We start from the raw sequence: 18,734 nt of genomic DNA, 5'->3' as shown, positions 1-18,734 counted from the left end.
ATTTAGTGATAATCAAAAGAAACCATAGAACTAAATTATCTGAAATAATTTGACGTTGACGTTTAAACAAAATGACAACCTACTGACATACTTCACCGATATATTTATACTTATATGTTTTTATTTAAAATCAATTTGAAATTTATGAAAAAAATAAACTTGTTGTTAGTTCCGAGAATAATAAAAAGAACGTTCAGTGTTGGAACTTACAAAATGGTGAAATTAATCGGACAAAAAGAAGCTCAGTCAATAGATATGGAACTTTTCGATGAATATTCTTTTTCTGTTGACCAATTAATGGAATTGGCAGGTTTAAGTTGTGCTGTAGCTATTGCTAAAACTTACCCACACTCGGCTATCAATAATAAATCTATATTGGTACGTATTAACATTTCATATAAATCAAATTTTCTACTTACATATTTTTTTCCTATAATTATAAAATCGAAACGTAAAACCTTCGTCATTAGATCTATTGACAGGTCATTTGACATAATTTCTATTGAATCAAATTTGGGCAATAATAGTATTTATTGTTCTATATTTGAAGGTGTGTTGTGGTCCTGGTAACAATGGAGGAGACGGTCTAGTTTGTGCTAGACATTTGAAGCTTTTCGATTACAAACCGATCGTGTATTACCCTAAAAGATCCGATAACAAACTTTATAATAATTTAACCAAACAATGTACTTTGATGAATATACCGGTGATTCAAAATTTATCTGAAAAATCTACTGAATTCGGTCTCGTCGTCGACGCTCTTTTTGGTTTTAGTTTTAAACCCCCGGTTAGGAATGATTTCATACCAATAATGGATTATTTGAAGCAGACTACAGTACCGATAGCGAGGTATTTAGTCTCCGAGGTGTCGTAGGGTGTTATATGTCGATTTTATTTTGTTTCAGCATTGATATACCAAGTGGATGGGATGTAGAAAGTGGTCCGCCGGAAGGGGGCATCAAACCAGATATGTTGATTTCTCTTACTGCTCCAAAAAAGTGTGCAGAGCATTTTAAAGGGAAATATCATTATTTAGGTGGTAGATTCGTACCTCCTAAGCTGGAGGAAAAATATAATCTACAATTACCTAAATATCCTGGTACAGAATGTTGTGTACTTCTTACCGAAACTTGTAAAGATTCTGAAGTGAAATGTACAAAAAACTGATAGAAAATTGTTTTTTTGTATTAAATAAGATGTAAACGTTATTTTTTGACTCAATTAAATATTGTTGAAAATTATTTGTTTTATTTCAAAACTTTCAGGGTTCCCCTGTAATATTCGTTTTCCATAGTTACCAACGTAATATTTGGAAAACATCCCATTGCTACTACTGTTTCCCCCAACAAAATAAATCATTTTTTTTTCTTTAAAAGAAATTTCTGATTCTTCTAAACCAACTAAAATTGTTATCGATTATTGTTCAAAAATCTAAAATAATCCTATAACTACTCCTGTTTCCCCCAACAAAAAGAAAATCAAACATTGATGACTTTCGATTCATTTTCTTAAATTCGATTATATAAAAATGGATTCAAATTTATGCATTTCAATTATTAAAAGGAATAAAGAATCGAAAGCTATAATCGAATTATTAAACATTTCGATTCTTTTGAAATCGTTAAGCTTAGGAAATATTGAATCGTTCGAAGTCGTATAAAATCGTTTTAACATGTAACTTCATAACGTCATTGTGATTTGTAACTAAGTTATTTCAATTTTATATAAAAATTTAATTGTTTAGAGAGATTTTTTAATCAAAATGAATATTTCGATTAAAAGAATTTTAATAGAACATCGATACTAATATAACTTTAATATAAATAACGCAATATTTGTCTGGTTATGGCATCATTAGGAAATGACCTAAAGTTTTTTGAGCAAAATAATAATTAATATTAACGTCTTAAAACAAACTCTTGTGATTTCATTTGAGCTGTTTTATAGAAAATAAAACATTTTGATGATTGTTTATTTTCAATTTCAATATACTGCAATGCTATTTTGGTTGCATACCGTGTAGGACGAATATTTTTGAACATTAAATATAGACTCGCGAATATATGCCTAACTAGTACATTTTGAAGTGTACACTTAATGTGCAATTCGGTTTGGCGGTAAAAAACAATAACAATGTACGTGTATGTGTTTTTTCCGTGAAATTAACGATATATATATGAGTTTGTAAATGATTCGAGCCTCTGTTCTTTAAAGATAATAAAATGGTTGTTAAAAAGAACGTTATTTAGTGACGAAGTGTTGAAGTTGAGGTAGTGTAATGGTATTTAGTTAAGAAGTGTTACGAGGTGTTATTGTTTGTATATATCCCAAGGCTTATGGTGAGTTTGTAATTATTAAGATTGCCATTTCCCACTAATTTACGTAACTTACGTAATTTACTCGTTACTGTTGAATAAAATTGAAAATTCAATCTATCAAATCACTCAAACGTAGTTCTGTTCATCGTCTAGGCCAAATACTTTTGATTTATACGATAAATGTTCATAAAATTAGAAATAAGACACGTAAAAATCTCACAGAATATATTTTATATATATCTACCAGCCTATCATACCCCAAATCTTACTTATAATTCTAGCCGTGAGTACATAAACCGGCATAAATATAAGTCCGATTATTAGAAATATCAAAAATAGTATAATGATTATTTCTCCCGCAAACACAGCCGTTTTTATTATTTTTTCTTTGGGATCGTCTGTTTCGAAAATATCGATAAGTTTGTCTACGGTGAATCGAGCGAAATAAACGAAACCATCTAATAACGGAGCCAAGTTCCATAACATCACTAGAATGGTAATGGCCGCGGTATACGCATGCGTACAAAGTGAAGTGATTAGATTTATAAACGATATTTGCCTAAAAAAGAATTTAATTCTAAAATCAAACAATATTTTAAAATTAATTTTCAATTATTGAATTACGTAAACTAGAAACGGTTCGTCATTTTACAATTTAAAAACCCCACCCTAAAGTTGTGACAGTTCAAATTGAATATTACGAGGGAACTACGAAATTTACACACGTATTAACATTTCAAGTACTTACTCATTTCTAGAAACTCCGCGAGTTTCTTGATAATTGACGATGGGAGCTCTTACAGAACGTAACGTAGACAAAATGGCGGATTCGGTCATTTTTAGGTTCTGATTAACCATAAAAACGTTTTTGATTTGATCTGTCCCACGATTTTGGGCAACAAAATTTTGTTGTTGGTCTTCAGTACCGTTTTGGGAGGTACGTCGGGTGGTTTTGAATGTGCTCGTTTGATATTTTTGATTCGTATAATCGTCCAAATCGTTCGTACTCGCGTTGGGCGATCGATTTTTCTTCGGTACGTTTAGTTGTAAATAATCGTCCAAATTATTTTGACTCGATGAAAAATTACCGTACGCACCTTTACAACGTTTCGCCCCACAGTTAACAAATTTTTCTTAAATAAAACAATCACGTTAATAAATTATTCATTTTTCTATATAAATTGGAGAAATATCAAATGGATTATTTAATATAAATTTACCTGCTCTACAATTCATATCTTCACATTATTCAAGCTATATAGCGAGGAAATTTTACGAGGTGTATAAAATTGACGTTGAAAATACGAAAATTTTGAAGTTTATCACTTGAAGTATTTCATTGGATTTTTTTATCACTAGAATATTTAGATGAATTAATCATAATTCAAGGCCATATGTCAAACGACAATAGTTGCTATACAATTCTTCTTTTTTATATAAAATACGTCACGCAATCTTCTCGTGTAGAAGTTTAACGACCCCTTGTTCGTAAACAGAGGCGTGCATATTGATATTTCAAAAGGTTAATACTTAATAATAATTATTTTAGTAATAAACTAAAAACTTTTTGTTTATTTCTGTCTATTATATAATGAATAGAATTTAAATATTGTTAACGTGATTTTTCTCGATCGGTAGTCATGGTTTTTTTGACAAATATTATAATAATCGAAAAATGTCAGATCTAAGATATGTAAATGATCAAAATGCAGATAATATTTCTAATATTGACGAGGTTTTTGTCGAAAAAAGTACCAAGGTAACCAAAAAGCACCGAAATAAAAATTGTAAGTTGGTTTATTCACCCATATCACGTGAATACTATATACCAATTGTGAAATGACACGGTTTGCGGTTTTTAGCTGTTTGGATCACAAGATCTATCGCGGAAGAAATCGGAAGAGAGGAAGTACTGAAGAAAACTTTAATTGAATTTGTTATTTACGCTTTTTTTGCCCTATTTGCTTCAATTTGTAAGTCACTATTTAATAATCTACCCTGTACACTTGAAGTGATCGTACTAGTACGGTCATGGAATCATAGAATTACAGCGCATAGTGTTAGATCTGTGGTTTTTTAATAAGTCAGTTTTTCGTGTTGCCGTCGATTGAATCTGGATTATTTCAGATGTTTTTAGCGTCAATACTTCGGATTATTATTTGACGAGGGGTTTGAAACGGCAATTTTTGGAACAAGAATTTACTGCTGTAAATGAAGTTGGAAAAAAATTCGAACAAATAAAAACAGCAGCGGATTTTTGGTCCGTAAGTATATCTGTAAATAGTTTAGGCGATTCATAAAACATCTGGTGTTAAAAAATATAATTTTGTGACGTATTTATAGTACGTCGAAAATCATATGATCGATAGCATTTTTTGGGAATCGACGTATGCGATTGTAGATGAAAAGCACAAGAATAGAATGAATATACTCCAAGAAAATAGAGTACTGGGCGTGCCAAGAATGAGGCAGGTAATTTAGAGACAATTATTTTCCGGATAACGGGTCAGAATTTACCTATTGTTTAAAATATTTAAGATATTTGAGGTTATGTAAGTTAATCCGCTCAAATTTTAATCCCCAATATGGCGGATTTGGACGTAGATACCTGTATTATCGATATTTCGATTGAAACCGATTTTTAGGTTAGGATTACCCATAAAATATAATTCTAAATCCAAAAACGTCTTTATTTGACCCATTTTTTTTTCAAATTTCCAGCTAAAAGTTCGAAACGATTCTTGTATTATCCACGAATATTTTCGTAAATTTTTTCTAACTTGTTACGGAGGGTATTCGGAGGCTTCTGAGGATAAGGAAGAGTTTGGTCCTCGTAATGGAACGGCGTAAGTATATAGCGATTAAATTAATCATTTCTGTTGTAATATTTCCGCGTACTCCAGATAAATTATTTGTCTATGTTCCGATCAAGAAATCGTTTAGTGAACAGTTACAACGATTGAAATGATTGAGATTGAGAATCGATTGCAATCGATTATTTTTCGAGATGAATCCTCGATTGGGTATTATTGACCGTGAATTTTTTTAGTTGGATGTACAGTTCTGCGGGAATAACTAAAAATTTGCCTTACCGGGCTAAAGTATCAACTTACGGCGGCGGAGGCTACTACTTAGATTTCATACCCAACAAAGAGGAGACTCAAACGGAGATTCAAATGTTGAAAGAAAATTTGTGGGTAACGAGAGGTACGAGGGCGATATTCGTCGATCTCAGCGTTTATAATGGCAACCTAAATGTTTTCGGCACCGTTAAACTGATTTTCGAATACCCGACCGCCGGCGGTGTGATACCTTCGGCTGATATACAAGCTGTCAAATTATTGAGGTTTCATTCGACTTGGGATTGGGTCGGTTTGGTATGCGAAGTTTGCTGTTACGCCTTTATGTTGTATTACATTTTGGAAGAAATACGCGAAATTATGTATTTTGGATTGAGGTATTTCCGTAGATTTTGGAATTATATAGATTTATCCATTATAGCGGTAAGTAATCATAATATTCGTTTATCAAAGTTTATATAATCGATTCTTTCTTACCATAGAAATAGCAACGTATTCTATAGTTAACGTCATTTCTATTCATATCTGTGGTTTGTTGAATAAATCCGGTTTTCGTTCGTTCGTTTATTATAAACAAGCGCGTTTTTCGCGTTGTCGTTTATTTCAATGAAGCCTGTTTTTCGCGTTGTATTTTATTGTTATAAAGCTAGTTTTTCGCGTTGTCTTTTGATAGACACAAGCCTGTTTCTCGCGTTGTCGTTTATTGTTATAAAGCTAGTTTCTCGCGTTGTCGTTGATTGTTATCAAGCAAGTTTTTTGCGTTGTCGTTGATTGTCATAAAGCTAGTTTTTCGCGTTGTCTTCTGATAGACACAAGCATGTTTCTCGCGTTGTCGTTTATTTGTTATGAAGCTAGTTTTTCGCGTTGTCGTTTATTGTTATTAAGCTAGTTTTTCGCGTTGTCTTTTTATATACACAAGCCTGTTTTTCGCGTTGTATTTTATTGTTATAAAGCTAGTTTTTCACGTTGTCGTTTGTTGCTATAAAGCTAGTTTTCGCGTTGTCGTTTATTGTTATAAAGCTAGTTTTTGACGTTGTCTTTTGACACACAGGCGTGTTTTTCGCGTTGTTGCTTATTTCAATGAAGCCTGTTTTTCGCGTTGTCTTTTGATACACACAAGCCTGTTTTTCGCGTTGTCGTTTATTGTTATAAAGCTAGTTTTTGGCGTTGTCTTTTGATATATAGGCTTGATATACACAAGCGCGTTTTTCGCGTTGTCGCTTATTTCAATGAAGCCTGTTTTTCGCGTTGTCTTTTGATACACACAAGCCTGTTTTTCGCGTTGTCGTTTATTGTTATAAAGCTAGTTTTTGGCGTTGTCTTTTGATATATAGGCTTGATATACACAAGCGCGTTTTTCGCGTTGTCGCTTATTTCAATGAAGCCTGTTTTTCGTGTTGTCTTTTGATACACACAAGCCTGTTTTTCGCGTTGTCGTTTATTGTTATAAAGCTAGTTTTTGGCGTTGTCTTTTGATATATAGGTTTGATACACACAGGCGCGTTTTTCGCGTTGTCGCTTATTTCAATGAAGCCTGTTTTTCGCGTTGTCTTTTGATAGACACAAGCGCGTTTTTTCAAGTTGTCCTTTAATAGATCGCATTTTCAGTTATTGGTGACCGGTTTGATAATGTCTCTATTTATCATGCTAGAGGTTCCACCTGCCATAAAGAAAATAAAAAAAAACCCAAAGGAATACGGCAACTTGGAATACGTCTCCCAATTGTACATTCGACGAAACAACGTTATAGCTGTTGCTCTATACTTGATTTATCTTAAAGCGTTCAAATTTTTAAACTTTAACAGAACCATGGGACAATTGAATAATACTTTAAATAAGGTAAGTTAACCTCAAAAAAAATAAAAAAAATTTAATTACAATTTGATCCTCGTATATTTTCGTTTTTTAGTGTGCTTTGGATATTTTGGGATTTTCGATGATGTTTTTTATAGTATTTTTCGCTTATTCCGAACTCGGTTATTTGTTATTTGGAAATCAGGTAAAAATAATTATCCAAAACGTCTTATTAGATTTGAATGTTAGCGCCAAATGTCAAATGTTTGTGTTTCGTGTTCACATCCTCATTATTCCGTGTAGTTTGATGGAAACAATGTTGCCATATTTACCGTTAACGGGAGAACTCCCGAATCAACTTGTTTCTCATATGTCCACGTTATTGCAGGTGGAAAATTTCAGTACTTTTGGAATTTCGATGTTGACGTTGCTGCGCGCCGTCTTGGGCGATTTCAATTACGAACAAATTTCGGATGCCAATCGAATTCTAGCCCCGATGTATTTCATTTCTTATATATTTCTAGTTTTTTTCGTCCTATTGGTGAGTTTCTATACAGCGTGTCGAAATAAATTAACTTTCATTTTAATATATTTGTGTAGAACATGTTTTTGGCTATTATAAACGACACGTACGCCGACGTGAAAACGGAGATAGCCATAGCTCCGAACGAGATGCAAATGACCGAATATATAACGAAAAAATTCGGAAAGTTTTTGAGAAAAATCGGTTTGGGCCGATTTATACCGAAACATTACGAGGAAAAAGCCGAAATAAACGCTACGATCCGAGAAATACGAGAGGTTTTGAAAAAGTACGTTGATTTTTACTCCATCCACTTCTATCTCGTATTTTTTGTATTCTATTTCATGTTTTTCTACCACTTTTTAGGTGTGGTTTCAACGATCTCGAAATAGAAATGTTTTTTGCTAGATATAACATTGATCCTTGGTCGGAATTACGCATCAAAGATTCCGATAAATTACTCGAAGAATTAACTTTGATTCTGAGTAAGTTTTTATCGCCCCCTGTACACTTTCCCCAATGAAACGGTGTGAAATATTTCCGATGTTGTCGAGTTAATCTTTTTATGATTATCGATTGGCGTAAATTAACTTAAACGTGACATTTGACACGACATTTCGGAAATTTCATTCAACACCAGCGCCCCTAGCGGCAAATTCGTACACGGTAACTGTCATTAATCAATTTTCAGAACAAGATGGCGACGAAGGAAACGTCAAAGTGACTGATTTTATCAGGTAAGATTCGAAATATATAATTTGTTTTTAAAACTCATTTAATAATGCAAATTCCGTTAATTATTATTAACGTTTTATATTTTATTTTCGACAATTAAAAAAATTTCATATATCAAACTTTTATAGTTAAATTTGACGTTATTTGTAAATTATCCTCATCTACATACTATTTTTGAAGTCTGGCAACGTTGTTTAAAGTGTGACTTTTACTTTATACGTTCATCAATTTATTTCATACATACATACATAATGAATAACGTTCCTACATTCATTAGAGTATTCTAAATTCCCTATTAAAAATTAATTCATTAATTTTCGCGTTTTTTTATTAACAAATCCAATTGCAAACACAGAACTTTCACTGTATAGTTGTATAGGAAAAGTATAAGTTATAGGAAAAAGAAGAATCCAACCAAAACATGTGTTGTCAAATAAGAAAATCTGTTAATGAATTTTTTACGTATTTGGAACTGATTTAATAGTACAAACCAGTAATAATTTTATTAATTAATTAAAATTTTCTATTTCATTTTCGATAATTAAAAAATTTTTTCATATCACACTTGTATGCTCAAGTTTCAATTGGAGTTTTATAAATTATCCTAATCTACATGCTATTTTTGAAGTCTGGCAACGTTGTTAAAAGCATGACTTATTTTATAGGCACATCAATTTTATGTATCGATTTATTTCATACTAATATGGGAAGTTTTTTTAATAAATAACGATTCAATATTCATATTATAGTATTTCAAATTTATGTATGTATGTCTAAAAAGTTCTCTACCCATTAATTTGTTAATTTCGATGTTCTTTCATTAACAAATACAATAGTGTGTAACCACAGAATAGTAACTGTATAATTGTATAGGTAGAGGTTATAGGAAAAAGAAGAATCTAACCAAAATATTAAAGTGTTGTCAAATGATGTGTAGTGCTGAAATTTCGTGTTAAAAATAAGATAATCTGTTGTTAAATTATGAAAATTAATCAAAAGTTTTGAAAAATTTCATATTAAAGTTGCCATTTTGCTATTCCAGGCAACAGAAGCAATTACAAGAGATCGAAGTCGTGATTCAAAAATTGGTTGAACAAGTCAAGACGCTGCTACAAAAATTGGAAGGAATGGAAAATGTTACGAGGGAGGAAATTCGATAAAAAAAAATCAAATGAAAATGTAACATTTTATTTATAATACGTGATTTTTATAATACAAACGGAAGAAAATTTATGTACAAATCAACAGATTCATAAAACGTTTCAGTCGAGAAATATTTTCTAATTAAATAGTACAAAGTAAGTATTTTATAAATCTGCTCTTTTATTTAATAAAATATAATAGTGGTAAATTGCAATGATAATATCTAGAATAATATAGTGAGATATATATATGTACAGGTTGTCCCAAATAATGGAACATCATTTATAGTAAAATACGAATAATAATATTTGCGTGATGAGCATTTCGATACATATCACAAAAATTTTGAGGGTTAAAAAAATGTATTTCCATAAAGTCCGTCATATTTTTTGAAAATCTTTTCAATTATGTCGTACAAAAAAAAAATAATACTGCATAATATTGTTGAAATACTGATTAAATGAAAGCTACCGAAAGACCAGATGAAAATACATCGATTTAAAAAAAATTATAGTCCAATCATCTTTGAAAAAAATAGTAACAGCAAAAACATCCATTTGATTAAACGTTAGTTGAAAGTATTTAGTTTGCGAGGTTTTCACCTCCACAAATCTGCATCGTTTTTAATGAAATTTTGACATCGTGAGTTCCACCCCAACTAGAGGGAGAATATTTTTGTGTTGAAATCAACTGCTGAAATTGACCAAATTTTAAACAAAAAATGTTTTTACGAAAAACTATTTTCAAAAGAATTCTTTACGTTCCTGGAAAAATTTTGAATAGATGTTGCCAAATTGATCATTAATTCAATGTTCATTGGATAAAATATAAATTATAATAGTCTGTAAAATTGTGTTAAACGTACTATTGTTGTTTATGCTTTTTTTTAACCAAATATTTTGCCTTTTAAACTTTTCTTCATACATAATACTTATCACAGTCATACACAAATTAAAATTTTTTAAAAATATTAATTAATTAATATCGTTGGAGAATATTTGAATTCTTTAAACGGTTTGACTATTCAAAAACCCCCAAAAAGTCGATTTTCACCATTATACGGTTTTAACCGCAAGGCAATAATTCCGGTACGTGTGAGACTAGCTTAAAGATAACAATAATTAATAGATTATATAAAAAATAGTGAAATTGAATGTTTCGTCCAAAATTGACAAGTAAACCAAAGAGACAATGTTCAAATGTTCTTTTTCAATTTAATACGATTCATAACTGTCCGGTACGTGTGAAACTAGCTTGACGTTGATTAAAATTGTTAAAATACAGTTAAACATCCAAAACGTCCAGGATAATAACTCCAAAGATCTTAAAACCTAAAAACGCCGCATTTATATGCGATTTTATACCGTGCGGCAATAATTCCGGTACGTGTAAAACGAGCTTAATGATAACAATAATCGTTTACAAAAAATGTTGAAATTGTGTTTTCAGCCGAAGAGAAAATGTCCAAAAGTATATTTTCAGCTTTATAAGATTTGAAACGGTGCGGCGAAAATTCCGATACGTGTGAAACTTGCTTAACGACGATTAAAATCGTGAAAACACGGTAAAATTCTTAAAATATTCACATTTTCTAAGGATAGTAACTTCAAGGATCGAAAAATTTGAAAACGCCGCATTTATATGCGATTTTATACCGCGCGGCAATAATTCCGGTACGTGTAAAACGAGCTTAATGATAACATTGGTAGTAGATTGAAAGTAAGAGAAATTTTGTGATTAAAATTAAATAAAATATGCGAATTTATCGAAAAAGACTAAGATTTTGTTTTTTTTTTGACTTTTTTCGACTTTTAGTGAATTTTCGAAAATCAAAACCTCCTGAAATTGAAGAAAAAGCGAAATTTTTGCGAAAAATAAATAATTATCACCTAAAAATATATCATATTACATCTCGTACAATTTCGTATCAATAAGGCATATATAAACTATATATATATTAACACTAAGACGCATTCATTCACCTCCGTGATATATACGAGCACCAATTCATCAAGTCCCGTCGGCGAAACATTAAAAAAACGCAACCGGTTTCATCCCGACACGATTTTAAACCGTCCGGTAAAAAAACCGGTGCGCGTGTAACCATCTTAAGAACAAAATTAATTATCCGAATTAGGACGGTGAATAGTAAACAGACTTTTTTCGTAAAAAAAAAAATACAAATTTTGTCGTTATGAGTGAATATTTAATTCTATTATACGAGGACGGTTCGAAAAGTGACATAAAATTTTCTATCCACCGCTGTATATGAATAAAATCGATTTATCGCTAGGAAAAATTATTTTTTTGTAACGTTAGTGATAATTTTGGAAAAAAAAATGGAATGTTCACATGATTTACGAGGGTCGTTCGAGATATTTGTATGTTATCGATTATTTTACATACCCTCAGAAGAAAATCGTCAGCAACGAAAGGCAAATGATGAAAATCGACGCAAAAATTAGTTTTTTTCTAAAAAATCCGACAGCAGCTGCCCTTCCAATGAATCGCACTCGGCCATATCTTCCCCCCCGTTATGGAACATACTGGAAGCCACGTTAACGTCGATGCTGTCGTAAAACTCGTCCCCCCCATTCCGAAGGGGGTCCGGACCGGCGGCGGGGCAACGAAAACTATCGTTCCTATCCAAAGAATCTGGATAGGCAGTTTCCAATTCCCGATCCAGAGTTATATCCGGATCGCTGTTATATGAAGAGAGAATCCATGGAGACGGAGATCTTTCTTTTGCTAAATTTGAGTCTGGAATCTGCAAGAGACATTTTATTAAAAAAAAAGAAAAAAAAATTCCCCGATAACGTTTTCGTTTTGAAAACGTCCATTTTACAGACCGGATTTAATCACAAGTGAATATTTTGAATTTTGAAAACCACCGAATTCCGAATCTGCTATAACTTCGATATGAAACAGGTTAGTTTAGCGTTTTCGAAATCGTCGAATCCATTTATCGAGGTACTTCCGGTTTTACCAATAATTAGAATGGACGGCTTCCGGTTGGTAATTTTGTACTGGATTTATGAATTGAACGTTTTGTTTTTGGTAAAAACCGGAAGTAACAATTTCCGCCATTTTATTGATTAATGGAGTCCGCGACATGGACAGAACACGAGTTATTGCGACGTTTTTGAATTTTAAACCAGGTAGACACGAGAGTATTTTAGAAAAAAAAAAATGCCGGCGTACATTTGCAAAGAAAATAAATTTCCAATTTTGTGCGGCAAATATTCCGGTACGTGTGAAAGTAGCTTGTTGATTGCAAAGAAAGAGTAAATTTGAGTGTATCCGTTAGGTTTTCACAATTGTACGATTTTAAACCGTGCGGTAAAAATGCCGGTACGTGTAAAACTAGCCTAGTGATAATAACAGTCGTTAATTCATGAAAACGTAAATGAATCGCGCGTTTTTCGTCTTTTATACGATTTTTACCGTGCGGCGAAAATTCCGGTACGTGTGAAAATAGCTTGTTGATTGCAAAAAAGAGTAAATTTGAGTGTATCCGTTAGGTTTTCACAATTGTACGATTTTAAACCGTGCGGTAAAAATGCCGGTACGTGTAAAACTAGCCTAGTGATAATAACAGTCGTTAATTCATGAAAACGTAAATGAATCGCGCGTTTTTCGTCTTTTATACGATTTTTACCGTGCGGCGAAAATTCCGGTACGTGTGAAAATAGCTTGTTGATTGCAAAAAAGAGTAAATTTGAGTGTATCCGTTAGGTTTTCACAATTGTACGATTTTAAACCGTGCGGTAAAAATGCCGGTACGTGTAAAACTAGCCTAGTGATAATAAGAGTCGTTAATTCATGAAAACTCAAATAAATTTTTATACGATTTTTACCGTGCGGCAATAAATCCGGTAAGTGTGAAACTGGCTTAACGATAAAAATAGTCGGTAGGGATCGATGTTTACAAATTAGAACGGCGAGATTATTGACAAACATGATGTTTGTAACTAAAAACGCAAAATTAAGCTTTTTTTCCATACTTTTCAGAAATAACAAAAAAATTTATCAAGCGGCAATTTTTATTTCAAAATTATTTAAATTTTTCCATAATGAAATAAAACAAACTTCGAAAATCTCAAAAAGTCGATATACGTTTATCTATTATGTTTTTAATTCGTGCGGCAAAAATTCCGGTAAGTGTGAAACTGGCTTAACGATAAAAATAGTCGGTAGGAAATGATTTTTACAAATTAGAACGGCGATATTATTAAAAATCGTGATATTTGTTTTCCTCCAATATTTTCAGAAATAACGGAAAAATCATCAAGCAGCCATTTTTTTTTCGAAATTATTGAAATTTTTCCATAATGAAATAAAACAAACTTCAAAAATCTCAAAAAGTCGATATACGTTTATCTATTATGTTTTTAATTCGTGCGGCAAAAATTCGGGTACGTGTAAAACCAACTTAACGATTATGAAAATCACAAATTCGTGGAACTTCAGTTTCAAATTACACATAAAATAACATCACGTGACTAATTTTTCGGAAAATCTCAAACGTAGAATAAAAATAACTTCGTGATCACGATTAACTGTGATCAAGTAACTGCTACCGTGCCTCACTATATCAATCACTTTGATAATTATCCTCGACGTAATTCAATAATAATTAAAATAAAAAATTATTTGTAACAATGATCATTATCTTCAGTGAATCGCTGCTTCCTTTGCATTATATTTAATATTATAGATACTTTCTAAAATTTTTTTTTTTCGATCGGTAAAGCAGCGACCGTTACGATTTGAAGTGATTTCATTACAGAAAAAAATTAAGCAACGCGTTTCGTAACGTCGTTAATGGAAAATTAGGTGAATTATATATACAGGGTTAATATTTCTCGTAATTCAATCTCGATTGGATGGCAGCGACAGTTTCCCTTAGTAACACCGGTGTTGCCGGTTTTAGAAGCGACCTTCCTATTACGAGTATTGTACGTGAAATAAAATCTCGTATTAGATTTTTACAATTAAACGAAAATTATTTAATTACTCGATTTGTTGAAGGATTTATGGTAGAACACTTAATTGGAATTGAATCGATTTTCCCACGACCGTATCCGGTTTGGTAATTCGTATGTATCCGTTTTATAAATTGATGTATAATACAGGGGGTGGATGAAAATTTGTAATTTATAAATCATCGTTTTTTTTCAGACCCTAAATATTTTCGAAAATATTGATTTTAGAAAAAAAAGTTTCAAATACTAAATGAAGGTTATAAAAAGATGTACAAAAATGTTTATATACATTTTTTACGTAAACTCAATCCTTTGGCTGTTATGTTGGTCAATACGGTTGGCTCTTAGTCCCCTCTAAAACTATAATAATTTTATTAAATATTTCCGAAAATATTGATTTTAGAAAAAAAAGTTTCAAATACAAAATGAAGGTTATAAAAAGTTCTACAAAAAAGGTTATGTACATTTTTTGAGAAAATTGATTATTTTGGCTGTTATGACCCAAAATGTACACTTCGAGGTTAGGTTAGGTTAGTCAATCTGAGTCCTGCAGAGACATTTTAATTTAACAGCCAAACAAATAGGTTTACGTAAAAAAAGTATATAATCTTTTTTGTAGAGCTTTTTATGAGCCTCATTTTTTCTGAAAAACTTTTTTTTCTAAATTCGATATTTTCGGAGATATTTGATAAAATTGTTATAATTTTGGAGGGGGCGGACAAACTCAGGAATTTACAGCTAAAAAATTGAGTTTACGTAAAAATGTATGAAACCTTTTTTGTAGAGCTTTTTATGAGCCTCATTTTTTCTGAAAAACTTTTTTTTCTAAATTCGATATTTTCGGAGATATTTGATAAAATTGTTATAATTTTGGAGGGGGCGGACAAACTCAGGAATTTACAGCTAAAAAATTGATTTACGTAAAAAAAGTATATAACCTTTTTTGTAGAGCTTTTTATGAGCCTCATTTGTCGAGAAAAACTTTTTTTTCTAAAATCGATATTTTCGGAGATATTTAATAAAATTGTTATAATTTTGGAGGGGACTGGACAAGCTCAGGAATTTACAGCTAAAAAATTGATTTACGTAAAAAAAGTATATAACCTTTTTTGTAGAGCTTTTTATGAGCCTCATTTTTTCTGAAAAACTTTTTTTTCTAAAATCGATATTTTCGGAGATATTTAATAAAATTGTTATAATTTTGGAGGGGGCTAACAAGCTCAGGAATTTACAGCTAAAAAATTAAGTTTACGTGAAAAATGTATATAACCTTTTTTGTAGAGCTTTTTATGAGCCTCATTTTTTCTGAAAAACTTTTTTTTCTAAAATCGATATTTTCGGAGATATTTAATAAAATTGTTATAATTTTGGAGGGGGCTAACAAGCTCAGGAATTTACAGCTAAAAAATTAAGTTTACGTGAAAAATGTATATAATCTTTTTTGTAGAGCTTTTTATGAGCCTCATTTTTTATGAAAAACTTTTTTTTCTAAATTCGATATTTTCGGAGATATTTGATAAAATTGTTATAATTTTGGAGGGGGCGGACAAACTCAGGAATTTACAGCTAAAAAATTGAGTTTACGTAAAAATGTATATAACCTTTTTTGTAGAGCTTTATATGAGCCTCAATTTTTATGAAAAACTTTTTTTTGTGAAATCGATATTTTCGGAGATATTTAATAAAATTGTTATAATTTTGGAGGGGGCGGACAAACTCAGGAATTTACAGCTAAAAAATTGAGTTTACGTAAAAATGTATATAACCTTTTTTGTAGAGCTTTATATGAGCCTCAATTTTTATGAAAAACTTTTTTTTGTGAAATCGATATTTTCGGAGATATTTAATAAAATTGTTATAATTTTGGAGGGGACTGGACAAGCTCAGGAATTTACAGCTAAATAATTGAGCTTACGTAAAAATGTATTAAACCTTTTTTGTAGAGCTTTTTATGAGCCTCATTTTTTCTGAAAAACTTTTTTTTCTAAATTCGATATTTTCGGAGATATTTGATAAAATTGTTATAATTTTGGAGGGGGCGAACAAACTCAGGAATTTACAGCTAAATAATTGAGCTTACGTAAAAATGTATCAAACCTTTTTTGCAGAGCTTTTTATGAGCCTCATTTTTTGAGAAAAATTTTTTTTTCTAAAATCGATATTTTCGGATATATTTAATAAAATTGTTATAATTTTGGAGGGGGCGGACAAACTCAGGAATTTACAGCTAAAAAATTGAGTTTACGTAAAAATGTATATAACCTTTTTTGTAGAGCTTTATATGAGCCTCAATTTTTATGAAAAACTTTTTTTTGTGAAATCGATATTTTCGGAGATATTTAATAAAATTGTTATAATTTTGGAGGGGACTGGACAAGCTCAGGAATTTACAGCTAAAAAATTGAGTTTACGTAAAAATGTATATAACCTTTTTTGTAGAGCTTTATATGAGCCTCAATTTTTATGAAAAACTTTTTTTTGTGAAATCGATATTTTCGGAGATATTTAATAAAATTGTTATAATTTTGGAGGGGACTGGACAAGCTCAGGAATTTACAGCTAAATAATTGAGCTTACGTAAAAATGTATTAAACCTTTTTTGTAGAGCTTTTTATGAGCCTCATTTTTTCTGAAAAACTTTTTTTTCTAAATTCGATATTTTCGGAGATATTTGATAAAATTGTTATAATTTTGGAGGGGGCGAACAAACTCAGGAATTTACAGCTAAATAATTGAGCTTACGTAAAAATGTATCAAACCTTTTTTGTAGAGCTTTATATGAGCCTCAATTTTTATGAAAAACTTTTTTTTGTGAAATCGATATTTTCGGAGATATTTAATAAAATTGTTTTAATTTTGGAGGGGGCGGACAAACTCAGGAATTTACAGCTAAAAAATTGAGTTTACGTAAAAATGTATGAAACCTTTTTTGTAGAGCTTTTTATGAGCCTCATTTTTTGAGAAAAATTTTTTTTTCTAAAATCGATATTTTCGGATATATTTGATAAAATTGTTATAATTTTGGAGGAGGCTGGACAAGCTCAGGAATTTACAGCTAAATAATTGAGTTTACGTAAAAATGTATCAAACCTTTTTTGTAGAGCTTTTTATGAGCCTCATTTTTTCTGAAAAACTTTTTTTTCTAAATTCGATATTTTCGGAGATATTTGATAAAATTGTTATAATTTTGGAGGGGGCGGACAAACTCAGGAATTTACAGCTAAATAATTGAGCTTACGTAAAAATGTATCAAACCTTTTTTGTAGAGCTTTATATGAGCCTCAATTTTTATGAAAAACTTTTTTTTGTGAAATCGATATTTTCGGAGATATTTAATAAAATTGTTATAATTTTGGAGGGGGCGGACAAACTCAGGAATTTACAGCTAAAAAATTGAGTTTACGTAAAAATGTATGAAACCTTTTTTGTAGAGCTTTTTATGAGCCTCATTTTTTGAGAAAAATTTTTTTTTCTAAAATCGATATTTTCGGATATATTTGATAAAATTGTTATAATTTTGGAGGAGGCTGGACAAGCTCAGGAATTTACAGCTAAATAATTGAGTTTACGTAAAAATGTATCAAACCTTTTTTGTAGAGCTTTTTATGAGCCTCATTTTTTCTGAAAAACTTTTTTTTCTAAATTCGATATTTTCGGAGATATTTGATAAAATTGTTATAATTTTGGAGGGGGCGGACAAACTCAGGAATTTACAGCTAAATAATTGAGCTTACGTAAAAATGTATCAAACCTTTTTTGTAGAGCTTTTTATGAGCCTCATTTTTTGAGAAAAACTTTTTTTTGTGAAATCGATATTTTCGGAGATATTTAATAAAATTGTTATAATTTTGGAGGGGGCTGGACAAGCTCAGGAATTTACAGCTAAAAAATTGATTTAAGTGAAAAATGTATATAACCTTTTTTGTAGAGCTTTTTATGAGCCTCATTTTCTAAGAAAATCTTTTTTTTCTAAAATCGATATTTTCGGAGATATTTAATAACATTTAATGACCGTGTATATTCTACTGAATTCAGATTAATTTTTTCCAAGATTTTTATACAATGATTTGTTAAAATATAAAGGGTAATGGATTAAACCGTGATTATCGTCTCTTTTTGTATACAAAGCGAACCGAAACTCGAATTTCAAATAGAT

General features: G+C 30.8%; 4 protein-coding genes across 7 annotated transcripts in view; 2 read left to right on the top strand and 2 right to left on the bottom strand.

Moving 5' to 3' along the window:
• Nucleotides 1–1,238, top strand: LOC130902685 (NAD(P)H-hydrate epimerase). Its single transcript, XM_057814942.1, has 3 exons — nt 1–378; nt 551–849; nt 906–1,238. The coding sequence occupies exons 1-3, from the start codon at nt 115–117 to the stop codon at nt 1,165–1,167; spliced, it is 825 nt and encodes a 274-aa protein (XP_057670925.1). The 5' UTR covers nt 1–114; the 3' UTR covers nt 1,168–1,238.
• A 955-nt stretch (nt 1,239–2,193) lies between these two features.
• On the top strand, nt 2,194–9,764 carry LOC130902681 (polycystin-2). Of its 3 annotated transcripts, XM_057814934.1 has the most exons (13): nt 3,987–4,105; nt 4,181–4,291; nt 4,446–4,582; nt 4,662–4,790; nt 5,040–5,164; nt 5,368–5,821; nt 7,007–7,237; nt 7,308–7,397; nt 7,581–7,733; nt 7,793–8,004; nt 8,082–8,200; nt 8,407–8,452; nt 9,493–9,764. In XM_057814934.1, the coding sequence occupies exons 1-13, from the start codon at nt 3,994–3,996 to the stop codon at nt 9,608–9,610; spliced, it is 2,037 nt and encodes a 678-aa protein (XP_057670917.1). In that variant the 5' UTR covers nt 3,987–3,993; the 3' UTR covers nt 9,611–9,764. The 3 variants fall into 3 exon arrangements, with proteins under 3 accessions (XP_057670919.1, XP_057670918.1, XP_057670917.1); XM_057814936.1 differs by lacking the exons at nt 3,987–4,105; nt 4,181–4,291 and adding an exon at nt 2,194–2,339 and having other exon boundaries at nt 4,456–4,582; XM_057814935.1 differs by lacking the exons at nt 3,987–4,105; nt 4,181–4,291 and adding an exon at nt 2,194–2,339.
• LOC130902682 (uncharacterized) lies at nt 2,531–3,678 on the bottom strand. Its single transcript, XM_057814937.1, has 3 exons — nt 3,539–3,678; nt 3,067–3,451; nt 2,531–2,877 (listed from the first exon to the last, which is right to left on the bottom strand). Exons 1-3 carry the CDS (start codon nt 3,552–3,554, stop codon nt 2,559–2,561), a joined length of 720 nt encoding a protein of 239 aa, XP_057670920.1. The 5' UTR covers nt 3,555–3,678; the 3' UTR covers nt 2,531–2,558.
• The window catches only part of LOC130902680 (uncharacterized), a 46,561-nt gene continuing 37,449 nt past the window's right edge, over nt 9,623–18,734 (bottom strand). For both annotated transcript variants that reach the window (XM_057814932.1, XM_057814933.1), the window contains exon 7: nt 9,623–12,360. In XM_057814932.1, coding sequence (XP_057670915.1) covers nt 12,055–12,360 — 306 coding nt within the window. In that variant the 3' untranslated portion in view covers nt 9,623–12,054. The remainder of the gene's footprint in view (nt 12,361–18,734) is intronic.

This window comes from Diorhabda carinulata, chromosome X, assembly GCF_026250575.1.
Source record: "Diorhabda carinulata isolate Delta chromosome X, icDioCari1.1, whole genome shotgun sequence".
NCBI lineage: Eukaryota > Metazoa > Arthropoda > Insecta > Coleoptera > Chrysomelidae > Diorhabda > Diorhabda carinulata.
Note: the sequence above shows the minus strand (reverse complement) of the source record. Positions and strands in the feature narration are given on the sequence as shown.

Excerpts from the sequence above, each read along its gene's own strand:
- LOC130902685 (XM_057814942.1), top strand. The coding sequence starts at position 115 with ATGTTTTTATTTAAAATCAATTTGAAATTTATGAAAAAAATAAACTTG. Across the intron at positions 379-550 it reads TCAATAATAAATCTATATTG|GTGTGTTGTGGTCCTGGTAA; the intron begins GTACGTATTAAC and ends CTATATTTGAAG. Across the intron at positions 850-905 it reads ACTACAGTACCGATAGCGAG|CATTGATATACCAAGTGGAT; the intron begins GTATTTAGTCTC and ends ATTTTGTTTCAG.
- LOC130902682 (XM_057814937.1), bottom strand. Across the intron at positions 2,878-3,066 it reads CGCGGAGTTTCTAGAAATGA|GCAAATATCGTTTATAAATC; the intron begins GTAAGTACTTGA and ends ATTCTTTTTTAG.
- LOC130902681 (XM_057814934.1), top strand. The coding sequence starts at position 3,994 with ATGTCAGATCTAAGATATGTAAATGATCAAAATGCAGATAATATTTCT. Across the intron at positions 4,583-4,661 it reads CAGCAGCGGATTTTTGGTCC|TACGTCGAAAATCATATGAT; the intron begins GTAAGTATATCT and ends ACGTATTTATAG. Across the intron at positions 5,165-5,367 it reads GGTCCTCGTAATGGAACGGC|TTGGATGTACAGTTCTGCGG; the intron begins GTAAGTATATAG and ends GAATTTTTTTAG.